At 38.8% G+C, this 16,561-nt stretch overlaps 1 protein-coding gene across 1 annotated transcript in view; it reads right to left on the reverse strand.

The window, feature by feature from the left end:
* Nucleotides 1-227: 227 nt before the first annotated feature.
* LOC139740988 (dual specificity tyrosine-phosphorylation-regulated kinase 2-like) overlaps nucleotides 228-16,561 on the reverse strand; it is a 120,635-nt gene continuing 104,301 nt past the window's right edge. The window contains exon 8 of the mRNA XM_071651573.1: nucleotides 228-437. Coding sequence (XP_071507674.1) covers nucleotides 228-437 — 210 coding nt within the window. The remainder of the gene's footprint in view (nucleotides 438-16,561) is intronic.

Here is a 16,561-nt window from a genome sequence, read left to right on the forward strand (position 1 = left end):
CCACTATTGAAGCAGTCTTGACCAGAAAAAGGTGACATGACCACTACCTGATCAAGCATTCAAGGGGCTTATGACGGGAATTTTTAATGAGAGTTGAAAATCCCACTGCATGAAGTATGTGGGACTTGGCCCTTAGCCCCTGAAGTGGCATGAAATCTGCATACCAGATTTCGCAGAAAATGGAGAGGGGTTTGCCTATAGGGAGAGAGAAGGGGGGCTGGCAGTGTTTAAGAACGGTTGATGAGCCTTGCACAAGTACGATTTTTCAGTTGCCTCAATATCATCTGGAGGTTAAATGGTAGTGCCGAAATTTTGTGCTTACCTGACGGACAGAGAATGTTCTCCGGCTTCAAGTCCGCGTGGATGACATTCTGGTGGCCGAGGAAACCGAGAATCTGCAGCATCCGCACGGCTACCTTCCGTATCATGGCCAGTTTCTGCAGCACAATATAAGAAATATAAAACAGGTGAAACTTGATGAGAGGAGATAACAAAAATGGCACAGCCAGGTTGGAATAGGACATGTGCATACGTCCCCTACTTTGTGAAATTTTGTCTGCACGGGAACGGTCCTCCCCCCATTGTCAATGCTTCAATAAATAGGTTTATGGAAAGAAAGCCATTCACACGATCTTGGAGGAGCAATAATGGTATTCAGTGAGGCCATTGGTGGCCAACATCCATACAAGGTAACACTCACACAGTTTGACAGGAAAGTATACATGTAACTTTTTCAACAACATGAATCAGAGCAAAATATAATTTCAAACATAAGGGAACATATTTTGGGCCACTTTCGCATGTACTACTATTCGTGCAAAAAAAAGATACGTTTTTGCTTGCAGGAACTGGATGTGCTGTAAAAGGAATTTACAAGCCATTACCACATCTGAAAGGTAATAGGGTGGGGCTCGTTATTACCCCTATAAAGTCGATCCATCCAAAATGTTCAATAGAAGACTTGCACACTCATGTTAATGGCAGGCCCATATTGCAAAATAAAAAGGAAAACAAAAACAAATGTTTTTGTGGTTAACAGAGACTCCAACCCCAAGCACCTTCTGATCTGGAGATTCTCCCGCCCGAAACCCCCAGCAAACGGGAGACTCCAAGTTGATGTGTGCGAAGCGCGAAGTTCCTAGGGTTCTAGATGTTCTCTGGTGCTATCTATGGCTTATATTTCAACATACTATAGCAATAAGTAAGAAATCCTTTCCACCGGGAGACACAGAGCCAGGGCGGAAGAAATCAAATCTCAAGCAGGAGAACGGGAGATTTTGCAAAAATGGGCTGTCGGCGGGAGATCTCCTGTCATAAACGGGAGAGTTGGAGTCTCTGGGTTAATCTCATCACCTGAGAATGATATACAATAAACACGTGTACTAGAAAACTAGAAAAGAATGAGTCATATTTTCCCATGATATACCTCTTCTTCACTCCATTACTCTGTCTGTCTGTCTATCTGTCTGTATATCTATCTATCCTCTCTATCTGTCTATTCTTCTCTATCTCTCCCCCATTCTCTCTCATGCATGATATCAAAGTAACACATCATGTCAATGAATTTCATTCAATTACATTAGGTAACTGCAGCAGTCTACTCTCTCATTTGTCTTGGATTCTTTTCTCTAATGCAACGCAAATGCAAAACAGAGCTTGAATCAGAGTGCCATATAAGCTCTAGATAAATAAACATGAACACAGTCAACTTCTTTCCCTCTCTGTTTGTCTGTCTGTCTGTCTGTCTCTTTCAGTCTCCCCCATCTGAGGACAGTACGAAGCAGCAGTACGATATGATATTCCTAATTGGTGGACAGAATACGAAATTGCTCGTCTCCTTGTTCACTCATTCGTCACACAAGAAAGATGCTCATCACATATACATCAGAATCCGGACGACTGACTTACGGGTGGTAGCGGTACACTGCAACCGCGGGCCATTTACGGGCGCACGGTACACAGAAGTCGACCTCTGTCAAAATATTCGGGGGAGTGACCAGTACTCCATGAGTGTGGAAGCGCAGTTCTTTGGCAAAATGGTCCAGCAATCATACCCTCTCACGACAGAGGAATAGATAATCAAGTAAAGCAAGAGTTGCTCATTCGACTCTAGGAATCTACGGATGATCTGTAAGTGGACAGGTGACCAGTCGGTCTGGACTATAACCGCCGACAAATGATGAAGACAGAATGAATGAGAGGATATATGAATGTTGAGGCAGGACAAAGAGCAAATCCTTCACCCAAAACACGGGGGTGGTAGCTGACTAATAAGAAAACGGACAAGAAAAAAAAAATCCCCAGCCCCTTGATGATACCACCCACTCAAACTTTACTTAGCTACTTTTCATGTTTTTTTTTTGACCTCATATTTATTTCTCTGTCTCTTTCTCTCTCTCTCTCTGTCTGTCTCTCCCTTGCATGCTCAATAAAAGCTGTACTTTGAGAAGAATGTATAAACTGCCTTGGTGCAGTTGTGGTAATTCTTTGATTCTGACCAACCTCTATTAAAAAGAAAATAAACAAACTGTGTCTGAGATTTAATATGAATTTTTTTTCCATCTTTTATAGTAAAATATTTCTAATGTTCCTGTGCTGGTTCTTCTAAGTAAACTTTTATAGTCAAAGTCTCAGATTGCTTGTTTTTCATAATGTCTTTTCTCACACGGCTGCGAATATCCACATTATTTTACAGCTAATGTGGTCTTCATGACAGTCTTTACAGCACTTTTCTTTCTCTTTCATTTCTCTGTTTTATGTTGTGTGTGTACGGACACGTTTCCGAGTATATTTGCATGCGTTGAGTGTGTGTGTGTGTGTGTATGTGTGTGTGTGTGTGTGTGTGTGTGTGTGTGTGCGTGTGTGTAACGTGTGTGTGTGTGTGTAAAGGGTTTTTTTCTGGGGCCTACACCCACAAGCATCTGCTTTTCTCTAGGGTTCCCAACTCATCTTACAAATGTGAATAATGACATATACTCCAGACTAATTTACAATGTAAATATATTCTGGAATTTTAATCATTATGTAAAGTGCATTCCATATACATGGGATTTTTCCAACTTTTGTTACATACTAATATGTCATTTGTAGATGAATATCAAGAATGTGAATTGTAGAAAACTAAATAAATGACAACAAAAGGTAACTTTTCTAGTTCTCCCACTGGATATAGCACAGATGTAGGCATGTTATCTGTATTCCCTTTTTACTAGCCTAGAATTCAAAATCTGCTGCTTCTTTTGATATCCTTGTAATGCATGCAGGCCAATGGTACATTTTTATTTTTACTAACCATGTTTTCTGTCAGTTCTAATGTACATGCTCATTATACCAGGTCATCAAAGCATTTCTATAGATGGAGTTATTCAATGGACAGATTTAAATATTCATTGTGTCACACTGGTCCTGTCTTATGGAATATCTTAGATTTGACTAAATTTTATACACAATTTAACAATACCCTTAAAAGACAACATTAAAAAAAGGTTATTGGTAAGTATTGATGAACTTGTTTCTTTAGTGTTAAATGAATATATACTAGTAGGTCTTTCATTCTTGTTTTCATTTATGTTATTTTCATTTTCAATAGAAGTAATTTGGTACTAATCATTTCATGAATGGTTGATAATGACTTTATCTAGGGGTACATAAGAAATATTACAAACCTTTTTCAGCTTTCTAATTACATACCAATTTCCAATCATTTACACACATGAACTTTGATAGTGGGCTTAATATGTTCTTCGTGTAAAATTACTTAGTGTTGGTTTACGATATCTGTTTTCGTATTTTTTCATAATCCTGCTTTGTTCCTTCAGAGGTTTTTTTTCTTCTATTTTATATTCATACTTTTGTAATTGCTCAAGAACATACATTTTTTTAAACTAAATTGAATTGAATTAAATTCATATCTTGTAAGGGTATGGTTATTTTCCTTTGCAAGTTTATTTTGTGTCAGCCTGAAAACAGCTCAACCATGACATCTTTTTTTAAAATCATACCCCATAGTTAAGAATAATGGAAAGCATCAAATTAACTTCTTAATTTACTTTTACATTCTACATTTGGAGGTTGATCAAATACACAGGAAAAAGCATAAAAGTTTTACCAGCATATTTTCCATATGATATGTGGGATGTTCACATCGTGCAATTCTAACCCAATGCACAAGTGTACCTGGCGGAGCTTACGCGGAGTCTAATATATGGGGATACAGTACTAGAATGTTGTACGAAAGAGATATTAAGGTCATCTTTGTGACTATTACCACACCGACTGAATAAGTGGGTCAAATATCCTGGGTTACCAGTACTTTTGCCCGGTGTCTTTCATTATGTCAAACAAATGATTAAAGAGTTTTACAGAGAAAAGCTGGATGACAAATGATAGAATAACAAGGCTCTCCTAGCTATATACAAGACAATAAAACTTTCAGGAGCATCAACAGCCAGATACCTAGATATCCTTGGGCACTTAAGGAGGAAGAGGGAGGAGCAGTAAGGGGAAAATTTTGGCTAGATGACCGGTCCAGCGGCTGTGGCGGCCGACGGCTCGCCAGCCTAGCTATTTCCCTGCGGCCCAGACTGGGGTTTTTGTCCGTGTGTGTGTTTGAAATGAGGACAGGGTATGGGGCTCAAGCATGGGTCAAGACGGCCAGTAAAGACTCAGGCAATCCATGGGCAAAATCTGTAGCTACAGTCTGTATGCTCCCCCCCCCCTCCCAATTTTTTCCTATCTTTTATCGGTCATCAATCTTTTGTGCAGACAGAGAAACAACAACCACTACAAAGGTAGTACCAACATCAACAAAGCAAATGCAGGTCGATCAAGCTAATTCATTGTGTTTCTATGGGAGATTGTGCTAATCTTTGAATTTGCGTATGTGGGGATTATTCTTCTCAGTCTGCATGCCGCTGACATGACCCGCTTCTACGAGAAGTGCAGCTCACCGCTTACATCACAAATTTATACAGCAGGAACCAGAGTGTGGGGTCGGCGCTAAGTACATTGCGGTTTGCCCAACACGGCACATATACACGAATGGACACAAACAGAAAACAATACACGGGTGCCATCACAATGTATGCATACCACGAATACCACCATTTCCTGCTTACATCATGGCCCAAATCATATCATTACACCTGACATACGTGTGTATCTATAGAGCTGTCATATTGTAGGTGATGCACACCTTTGGGAACAGCACAAGTGGAAACTTTACATGATGTGGAGATTTTCACACATACCGCAAAACATGATACTAGCACGAAAATAAAAGCACGCAAATATTTTGCTTGTTGTACATGTAAGTGATACTACTGTGAAAGTGGATATTTTCGCGAGACTAATTTTTCGTGCTTGGCTGGGTCAGAAGAGTTTCACACGTTTTTAATTCCGCGGAATAAAGACATCACGCACAGGAACATATGGCAAGCAAAAATATTTGTGTGCTTTTATTTTTGCGCTAGTTTCTGGTTGCGCGAAATGCATGAAAATTTCAACACCGCAAAAATTTCCACTTTTACAGTATTTTGATCTCTTGGAAGTAAAAATGCACAATATTCATCTTACTGGGCAGAGTGTAAAAACTTTAACTTTTACTATAACTCCCTCTTCATACAGACGACTTTGAGCATCTGGCCATCATTGAAGCGTACCGGTAGTCAGATTCTGTCCCAGTCTCAAGGAGGTGTTAACCACCAAAGAAGTCAAAAGTGACAACATCCTGAAATCGGCTTAACTACATATTTTTTTCTATTTAATACTTTGCAGATACTCATAGTGAGAAATTGTCAAAATACGCACATGATATACAACCGCGGAGTGCAAAGTCTTTGATTAACTCACCAATATTACTATGGGATGTATGGCAGAGCTTTGAAGACTGGGGGTGTTTCTGTCCGACAATGGACGGAATTCCTCCAAATTGTTGCCTTTGCACAGCATGTGCTTCCTTAACTTGTTTGTAATATCAAGTGGGAAATTGCTTAATCAAACGACTCCTATATGCTGTCGGAAGACTATCATAAATGCAGATTATCGGTTTCAACTTTTTCCGGGATTTATGATGCTATTCCCCTCACACTAAGCATTTTTTTCTCTATGTATTCCTCCTGGTACAGTATTGCAGCCCCTCTGTAAGTCATAAAGTGAATGATGCTGAACGGCGCTGAGTGATTGATGAGGATGCAAAGAGTTTGATGGGCGCACTTTAGTTTTGCTCTCTTGTTTTTCCATGCTTGCTCGTACGAACTAATTCATCAGACGTCAAAATAGCAACAACATGATACGATTCTACAGAGCATGCTCTTTGGCCGAGGTGTTGTCACTTCTGCATGGAAGAATATTATGCAAGGGAGGACCCGACAACACTTATACAGAAAAAGGAGGAATGTTCGCATGCATTTTAATTTCGCGAATTTTGTGAGAGCCAAGATTTGCGAAGTTAAAATGCACACAAAAGTTCTTGTCTACACTATATGCATTCAATGTTAAGGCAACTCGCGAAAATTTCATGCCGCGAAAAAGGCCGTCGGCTCCAATTCGCGAAAATGTCATGCCGCGAAAATATTTTGTTTTACAGTAGATTGAAGCCCAGGAAAAATCAACATGATGTTTTGTGTGTGTGTGTGTGTGTGTGTGTGTGTGTGTGTGTGTGTGTGTGTGTTCACCTTCTCACCAAACAATAATACATTTCTGCTTCAGATGCTGCATATTCAAGTGTCAAATAAAAGATCATTTCACCTTTTGCACGTATCTTTCACCTTGCCTGGAAACTGCATGGATGACTGAATTATTTGGATATGTCTTGTTGGAGAAGAAGAAGTAGTAAAAAAAAATGAAATGCATAAGTAATGATGAAAGAAGAAAACTTCAGAGATATGTCTGACCTTTCTATTTAAGAGGGGGTACACTTGAGAGAAAAGTTTGTCATTTGAACGATGGTTCTAGTGAAAAAAAAAAACCTCATATTCACTCATTACTCACATATCACACGAACACTACCTTTATCGTCTTTCCAATGTTTGAAAAATGTTTCAATACCCACTATCAAAATGTGTTTGCAAAGGTCCTTTAGATCGCATTTTGAGTTGTTGCATTTATCATCTCGATCGTGAGTCAAGAGGCTTGTCACTGTGCAGCTCCATTGCACAGTTTGACGCAGGGAGCAGAGATGTGTAGTTGGCAATGGTTGGCATGGGCAGGTCCAAACTATGCGCTTCAAAACAACTCTACATTCATCATCTTCCACAGAAACACATTTCTGGCTCAAATGCATTTGCTCGGATGCATTTTCTTGCGTTTCAGAAAGGCATTTCTAACTCAGTAATCAAAACAGCTTTGTGTTTAATATCGTCTGCCCCAAATCTCCGTGAAAGTTGTTTGGAAACCTTAATTCTTAGCCAGAAGTGAGTTCTTGATAAACACACCCTAACACTGAAATGGATTCTAGGAAATAACTGAAAAGAATGCATAGCTCTGCATCTGCATCTGTTCTTTGTGATAAAAAAAAAGAGGAAGAAAGCAATCCTCTGATTTAAACAGGACGGGTATAGAGACAAGTATAAAACGTGATTGGACAAACATCACAATCACAGAACAACAAAAGACAGCTATGGGGGTGGGGGTGGGGTCCTGCTAAACTAACAAATCTCAAATCTGAGGAGTTGAATGTAGAGCATGGAAGATTGCCCCGCATGGTCACTAGGGGGAAAAAAAGGGCTATCAGATCAAAGATGCATCTAGGTTAAAGGGACACATCACATTAATGTATTGATGAGTCACAAACAACAATAATTGTTTGCCACACTTTTGAGACGCACAGCTGAAGCACGGGCAATACAAAGGAAGAGGCAAAAAAACAAAAACAAAGAGGAGAATACAAAGACAAAAAAAAACAAAGAGGAAGAGGAGTGAGAAGAGAAGAAGATAGAGAAGGAAAGAGTGAGAGATGGAGAGTGAGAGAGAGATAAGGAGGAGGAGAAGGAGGGGGGAGAGAGAACGAGAGAAAGAAATAGTTTGGGGCTTGTCTCTGAATGTTTTGGCCCAGTTCTGGGGTGATGGATGGCTTCTGTTTGGTATCGATAAATTCGTTAGATTTCTGCTTTGCCACTGCTGTTAAACTGCGGAGTTACCTATACGTTGTTGTTGTGGGGTTTTTTTTCACTCTTCTTCCTGTAAGAGGAGAACTGTGTTCCATGTCAAAGTTGACTTTTGAAAACAAAAACAAAAAAAGATTTGGTCAAGATAAATGGAATGGAGAAAGCTTCTTTTTTTTTAAAATCAAGTACAGAGAAAGAAAGTTAATGAATTCTAATGATTCTTCAAACAGTGGCATTGGTCCAAATCTGGTATGCATTCATGATGAGGAAATGGTGTCTCTGACTTACATACAACTTTTGAGTTTGATTTTAAAGAAAAATATGAAAGTCCCATTTGTTACTTAGCTTATAACTGCATCTTCGTAAATGAAGAGTCCTTTTCATAACGTTTCTTGGAATGAGCATGACGCAAGCATAATAAGTCCTTCATTTTGAATTTAAAGGCAAAAATGTGAATCTAGCAAAGATTTGAGTAAAATTAATTGGAAGACTTGAGAGATCATGTCACCTTTACCTCATCTTCTTTTCTAACATGACTCAGACTGATATTATTGTTCTGTAAAAGCAAATGAAACTTTAAAGGGATGGTACAGTATTGGTGGAGATGAAAATTGGGCTTTTAACTTTTTTTGAGATACCAAGAAAACACTTATGATATAGTACAGAGCATACCATTTTAAGAGGAATCCAAAGTTTATTTGGTAAAAATTGGGTTTGGAATGGCTGAAACATCCAAAAACAAAGTAAAACAAAGCGATCGTAATAAAGTGTGGGTCCCACACTTTATTAGAATCGCTTTTTTTTTGGATATCTCAGCCATTTCAAAACCAATTTTCATCAAATAAACGTTGAATTCCTCATAGAATTACATGCCCTTTCATATTTCATAAGAGATTTCTCATTATCTCACTAAAAAATGTTAGAAACCTGAAATTAGGTCTCAACCAAAACTGTACGATCCCTTTAAACTGTCATTACTTTCTCAACTTTTGTCCATCTCCTCTGTGTATTTGAGTCTATTGATTACTGCATAGTAATGTCAACTTAGAACATAGACTGGAATTTCTCTTCAACTGAATGACATGCTGACTTTTTTTTTTTTTTTACTGTGCATCTATGAGACAGGTAGAAGTTTAGTCTGTGATCAGGTGCTGCCACTTCACTGTTTGAATACAAATCATGTCTTTGGAAAAGGGTGAAATGTTATGATTCACAATCAATGTCAATTTAAGTCTGCTGGACAACATTCTTCCTGGGACTAACTGCATCTCTTTCAAAGTTTCAGAATCTTCAAAAGATATTTGTCTTCCATCAGCCTTGCAAAGCACTGTACTGTTCATCTTAAGTCTTCTTTCTTGTATATGTGGGTTTTTTTCTGTATATCATGTATTTCTGGCCTAAAGACAATCTTGAAAAGCATTAGAAGCTCCATTTTCATATAAGTCACATACTGATTTTATAAAGATAAATTGTGAAAAACAACTAAATCATACCATGCACTATATGTAGCAAAAGCTTGATAAGGGTATAGCTGAACTCATATTCACTTAATTGTAAAATAAGGTATCAGCAATGGTGATGACAAATTGCAATCTCATGATTAAACAAATGGCATATCGTCACTGGGGCGACAAGACCTACAAAATGTCAAATGTTCAGGACAGCAAAAACAAAAACAAAAACAAAAACAAAACATGGCAGCCAAAGCACTATATCAAATGGGATAGCCTTTCCTTTGACATGCCTTGGTGGTTTCGTTTTAAGGGCAAGACAGCTAGGATTTGGACAGGACATCACTTAAAGGACAAGTTCACCTTCAGAAACATAAGGTTTGAGAGAATGCAACAATATTAGTAGAACACATCAGTGAAAGTTTGGGGAAAATTGGACAATCGATGCAAAAGTTATGAATTTTTAAAATTTTTGTGTTGGAACTGCTGGATGAGGAGACTACTACAGCTTGTGAGTCATATGCGTACAACAGTATAAAGAAAATGTAAAAGAAAATTCAACATATTTTCACTTTTTTTGCATAATATAAGAGCACTTGACTTGCCTCTTTCTAAAGGCAGGGGGAATAATATTACCCATAACATTTGTCGGTAACGAGTCAGGGGAATGTGTACTTTTTTCAAAGGATGGAATTTTGTGAAATTCTCTTTATATTTTCCTTATATTGTTGTACGCATGTGACATCTAAGTTATTCAGCCACTGCAGTAGTCTTCTCATCCAGCGGTTACTGCACAAAGACTTCAAAAATTCATAACTTTTGAACGGATTGTCTGATTTTCCTCAAACTTTCAATGATGTGTTCTACTAATATTGCTACATTCTCTCAATCCTTATGTTTATGAAGGTGAACTTGTCCTTTAACTGATTATCTAACCATTAGTTAAAAAAAGTTTTTCACCACAATTTGAGATACAAGGTCTTGTCACCCCAGCGACGAAATGTATAACTTATCATCTTTTACAATTAACGAGCTTGTTTTTTTTTTTATGCTAAGTATAAAACCATTTCATTTAATGCACAGCTGCTTGTTTATTTCAAATGCTCAATGGCTTGATTTGACTGGTATGATTTAATTAATTTATCCTGGATTTACTTCTTCCAAGTCTAGCATAGATGCAATACCAAAGCTGCAAAAGACTCAGGTAAGTTTTTGCGCATGTAGTTTGCTGGGCTAACTTTTTACCCCAAACTGTCAGTATGTGGTGGAGGGTGGGGGGGGGGGGGGAACCTGCCTGGAATTGTAGAGTTTGACATCATTTGACACTGGGAAAGATAGAAAGAAAGAAAATAATGATGACAGTAAGTCAATGTCAGCATCTTCTTGCGCTCCTACACCTCCAGGCAGTAAAAGTTTCTTCCACAGTTTTACTGCCACAATCTGCATACCATATCCCACTTCCATTAAAAATCTCCAAGATTTGTTAGGTTTAGCCGATGGGCAGAAGTTACATGTACACACTGTGTGTCAGCCCAGCATTTGTGTTTGGAACAGCAAAACTATGATGTGGGTGATGGGTTCATGAAAAGTACGCAGTGTAAACCAGGTACCGCGCGTGACGATGAAATATTAATGTCTGGAATCGATCAATCCCAGCAGAGCGTACACATTAACGAACCCCACACGCCTGCCCGCAAACGGCCACGTTGACAGTATGCTCAGGGAGCATTATAACAGTTTGAAATAATTTTTGGCGAACAATAGATGACTCAACTGCACCATTGCACGAGCCAATGAATATCTAGAGCAATGACCCTCCGACTGCCACATTTTAACCCCCCATTGGATTTTGTTCTGCTGGATGAAGGGTAACTGGAGCTTGTCCCATTAAAACTGTACTTGTTGGCTGTCAAAACCACTTCCAAATTATCTAAATGGCAGAGGATAGGGCAAACAATGGATTAGTACTAGATCCATTCCAAAGATAATACCCCCCTCCCCCCCAATGGATGGGGTGAATGCCCTTCCAACTCCTGGCTATGACAAGGTGGCTGAACGTTAACAGTTGTCTTATCCTCATTACACTAAAGCCAGTTCATACAGTATAATTTGTTCATGTGCACATTTGGACAAATGACCTCACGGGATTTTTTTTCCTTTTTTTTTCAGTTGGTTAGGGACTTTGCTAGTTACTTCTGCAAGGGATGAGGTTATGTTTTTATTACCATTGGTTTGTTTGTCGGTGTGCAAAATAACTCAAAAAGTTGTGCACGGATTTACATGAAACTTGCAGGAAAGGTTGAAAATGACACAAGGAACAGATGATTAGAATTTGGTTGTGATCCGGAAATTTTTATGGATTTTATGAAGGATTTTTAATATTTTGGCAGGTAGGGTCAATGAACTTGGGAGTTCAAGCTGCACATTTTTGAGGTTTTCATACGTACACTGAAGTACGTGCTCTAGTTTCTGCTAAAGTGAGGCGCATCGCGCAGCTGAGGGTTTATGACGTACAGTAACAAAGGCTTCTATATTGGGAAATCAGGCGATTTTTCAGCATGCGTACGTATGGGTGGAAATCACTGATCTCTATGCAAGAGCAAGATCATCGGTGGAAAGTATGTAGCTGCTTGGTGGAGGTCTGTGCTCTCAGAGTGCTTTTCAATTTGTCACAGTGGCATAATTCAGTACCTTGCCTGACATACCAACTTATGGAATTCATGTTCAAACCATGGAGCTTCATGTTCAAACAAAGAATGAACCTGCATAGACAAGGTGACTAAAATGGCCGTCCATTTTCACTCGAGGAAGCATCCATTTCATTATTTTGCATTGAATGAATTAACTAACATTTATTATATTCCACATACTAAGAATGTTGCAATAGGATTGGTCCAGAGCTGATCACGTGATGAAGCGTAGTTTTGCCCATCACATCACCTGAGAAGAAAAGTTTGTTACACTCTATGTTGGTAGTCGCTTTTGTTTCGCTGATCTCCACACAGTCCACACAGTCCTAATGCAAGATGAGTACGCGCGAAATAAAAGTGCGTTGCACTGTGGACTATCATATGACCTAGGTCACTTGATAGTACACAGTGCAACGCACTTTCACTTCGGTGCCGCGCGGTACGCGCAGGAAATTCATTGTTTTGTCATCTACACGCACAGGTAGCCTAAGCCCTAAGGATACCTAAAGACAGCTAAAACGGTTTCAGATGTGGAATAAAATGGGAATTTCTAGGACCCTAGATGTGGAATATACAGCAAATAATCAACTTTTAGTCTCAGGCAATGAGACAAACTATCACTTCCTCGGCGATCTGAATGTGTACGCTATCTTTCCTCAGCTGCGCTTCGGAAAGATAGCTACATCCAAATTGCCTCGGAAGTGATAGTTTGTCCCATCACCTTCACCAACGTTGATTATTTGCTTACTATCAATAATGCCAAATACTAGTGATAGGTTTTAGTGAACACTTTGTTGCTATCAGGTGGACGTACTGGCAAGCACCATTTCAAAGGATTACGTCATGAATAATCATTGCATCACAGATGCCTATCTCAGTGACTTTAAAAACCAACATGTCTGTTATCGCAAATGACCTTTACTTGCTTGTGTGCAAAGTGGAACTTCGAACTTGCTTATTACCAGTGATCTGGCCACACCAGTGATCAAGACATATATGGATGGTTTTTCACCACAGTGTTGCCCAGATAAATTATGAAAACACAGCAATTTGGTACTCTAATAATTTCTTGAACACTCTAAAGAGAAGAGGATGAGTGTGACATCCCTGCTTGTTGCTCTATCTCCTCAGACTTCTTGCCAATTTTGCCAGTTTTGTAACAGATTTGACTGCTCCATTTGATTACATTTGGATAAGTCCATGCCAAGGGGAGGGCTGTTGCTATTTTCTGCAGGATGTATGAAATTATCCCCGGAAGAGGAAATTGGAGTGACACGGAGTGGAAGTGGAGGCAGCAGAAGAAACATTAGCAATCGTGGTGGTAGTAGTAGAGTTATACAAGAGGCAGAATTGTGGCAACAAAATATCTTTTAAAGAGAGTATCACTTTACAAATGAGATAAATATTCTGCGAGATCATCAGAAGCAGCTGAAAATGAAATGATATGATTTCAAAACTCAGGCAATATTTACCTTTCAGCAACAACTTTCTGTCTCCTCTCATCGCCCTACCATTGGGTAATCTCTTCACTACATTCCCCACCTCCAAGCATTTCTTTCTTTTTATTAAAGCCAACTTACATGTATGTCATCATAACTACTTGTTCATTCTTTTCTTTTTTTTTCTTTTTTTACTAAAATCTGTGGTGTTTTGAGTTCTATTGGCAGACACTTTCATGTTCCAATACTCGTACGAGTACATTTAGGAAAAAGTATATATAACCTCATTAACACATATAAGGAAATACATTTCACCAACAAGCTGTTGAGCTCAGTTCTTGTTCATGAAAATACATATTGTACATGTGGGCATTTTCCACTCTACTAACTGCTGACTCATCTGTAGGTATGTTCTGTCATCTACCTGTGACTATGTTGTGGTTTGTTTTTTATTCTTTTTGGTAATTTGGCAAAGCAGGTAAAAAAAAAATCATTGTTTCTCTGATAGTGAATGGAAAAGATGACGCAATTGATCATTCAGCACAAAATGGACCACACAGACAATCTTGACAATCTTGAAGTCTCAACTTTGCTATGTACGCTCACATGCCGTGCAGATCTTTAAACCCAAAACAATTTTCAATACAAATACAACTCTTTGATGAATAAGGAAAGCAAATCTTTCACAGCAAAGCTTCCGAGTAAACTATGCCAGCTGCGTGGAGGGTGACGTTCGCCAATCCCAAGGCAATTATACGAGCAGAGAAACACAGTTTACCCAGGATCACATCAGCTAGAAGGAGACAACGTGTCGGATTTGAAATGTACAGATGACACAGTTATCAGAAATAATCTCCAATCTGTAAGCTTTGCATTAGACTAAAAGAAAAATATATAAAAAACAAACAGCAAACTAACAAATGAACAAACCAGGAAATAATCTAAAAGTCTCTTCTCCTACATCACTTTTTTTTCCTGCTTCCCGAGATCAGATCAGTAACAAGAAGAAGAAATTTCTCATCTCCATTTCTCCGAAGAGAGAAAGAAAGAAGGAAACAACAAGAAACACAACAGCCAGAGTTTAATTTGATTTGCGCTGCTAAGCCCGGAATCTTTTCCAATCTAGATGCCCATGTACTTTAAGAATGGGGGGCTTTGTAAGCCATTTCGTCCCATCAAGAAGGCTCCGAACAGGTGATGGAAACTGGCTTTGATCAAAACGACAAGATGCGGGGACAGCGGCGGGGTTTCCGTCATCCGGTTATTCCTAAAAGCCGGCCAAGTTAGTTTCAGCGTCCCCTGCGCCATAAAGATTTCGGAATGAATGTTGACAGTGAGATTAGATTTGCACTTGACATTATTGGCAATACAACACATCACAAGGAGCGGGGTAAAATTTTGTGATGGGGCTTGAGCTTGGATATATATGCCTGCATACAAGCAGCTGCCATGGCAACAGCCGTTAAGCTATAAAACACCTGATTGGTTACTGCCAAGCCTTTCAAAGAGTGTCACGGTGCCTGAAAGCAATACAGCTGTATTTTTAAGAGTGAAAAGTGGGTCATACCAGAATAATGGCTCCATGTTAATCATCTCATGATCATAACCATAATCATAGTTAAAACATTGCCACATCTGCTTTACTATCAGTCATTATTACTATCATTACCCCCATGAAGATTAATATCGTTACTGTTATCAATCTTGTCACTTTAATATTTCAATCATAATTACAATTGATTTTATCGATACCTTATATGATCGAAAGAAAAACATTACCACCACATTTGTGATTCATATATCACACATCTCATTTTTTTTCCAACTAGCCAAGATGACATATTATTGTTGTAGTTTCATTTCTCTCTTTCCATTTTCCCCCTCTTTTTTCATGGGCGTCTTCTACAAAGTGAGCATGAGCCATGAGAGGATGAGTTCTAACATTTTTACATCATCATACATTAGCTACTCTCAAGGTACTTCAGTAGGTGTGTCTCTGCCTGCCCCTCTTCCGTTTGTGTCAAATTCTCTCTCCCCCACCTGAGAAGGAGTGGGGATGGGGGGGGGGTTGTACTTCCAATTTGGGATTGGGTAGTTTAACCCGTCAGATTTGTGCCCGGGCCCAAAAATCAAGCGCACCGAACGAAGATGGGTAAATGAATTATACGATGCATCATGCACCAACGAGAGAGGGGGACATGTGACGATTGTCAGGCAGGAGGTTGGTACAGTTTGTGGGACTACACAGAATGTTTTTAATTGCTTTCTGAATCAAAACTCTGATCAAGTTTGCTTGGGCCACTGCAAGAAATGAAAGGGAAAATGGCAAAAGAATAAAATTGTGTGTATAATGAGTTCATACTGACTACAATTATAAGGTGTTGAAAAGAGTAGGTGACTAAGACCAACAGAGGAAATCATGGAAGATCTGAGTTTAGTCTCGAATAATGAAGAAAAACAAATTATTCATATGGGAACACAATACAATATACTAGATGGAGCTAATGCTCTGACAGAAAGAAATACTGTGGTCCCCGCCCCATATGAAAAAAAAAATACAGCTTGATACCAATTTGTTGAATTTTTGTTTTAATGCTCAAATGAAATTAAAGAAACTAAAGAAAATGACTGAATTATGCAAACAATATGTAAATTAGGTGTATAGGCATTGTGTGTGTTCATTTTTTTTTTAAATCAATTTTTGTTCAGTTTGCAAACTGAATATCACCACCTCACTGGGCTTATACAAACAATGTCAAAACCACTAAATTTGTATTTACTTGGAGCTAGAACTAACTGCACTGCAATCCCCCAAAAGAATAGCATTCTAATTCTAATTCTTATTTGCTTAAAGGAAATTTTCATTTTTGTTTTCA

The sequence above is a fragment of the Diadema antillarum genome, unplaced genomic scaffold (genome assembly GCF_040938485.1).
Source record: "Diadema antillarum isolate AM-2024a unplaced genomic scaffold, OU_Dant_1.0 seq00000894_RagTag, whole genome shotgun sequence".
NCBI classification, from domain to species: domain Eukaryota; kingdom Metazoa; phylum Echinodermata; class Echinoidea; order Diadematoida; family Diadematidae; genus Diadema; species Diadema antillarum.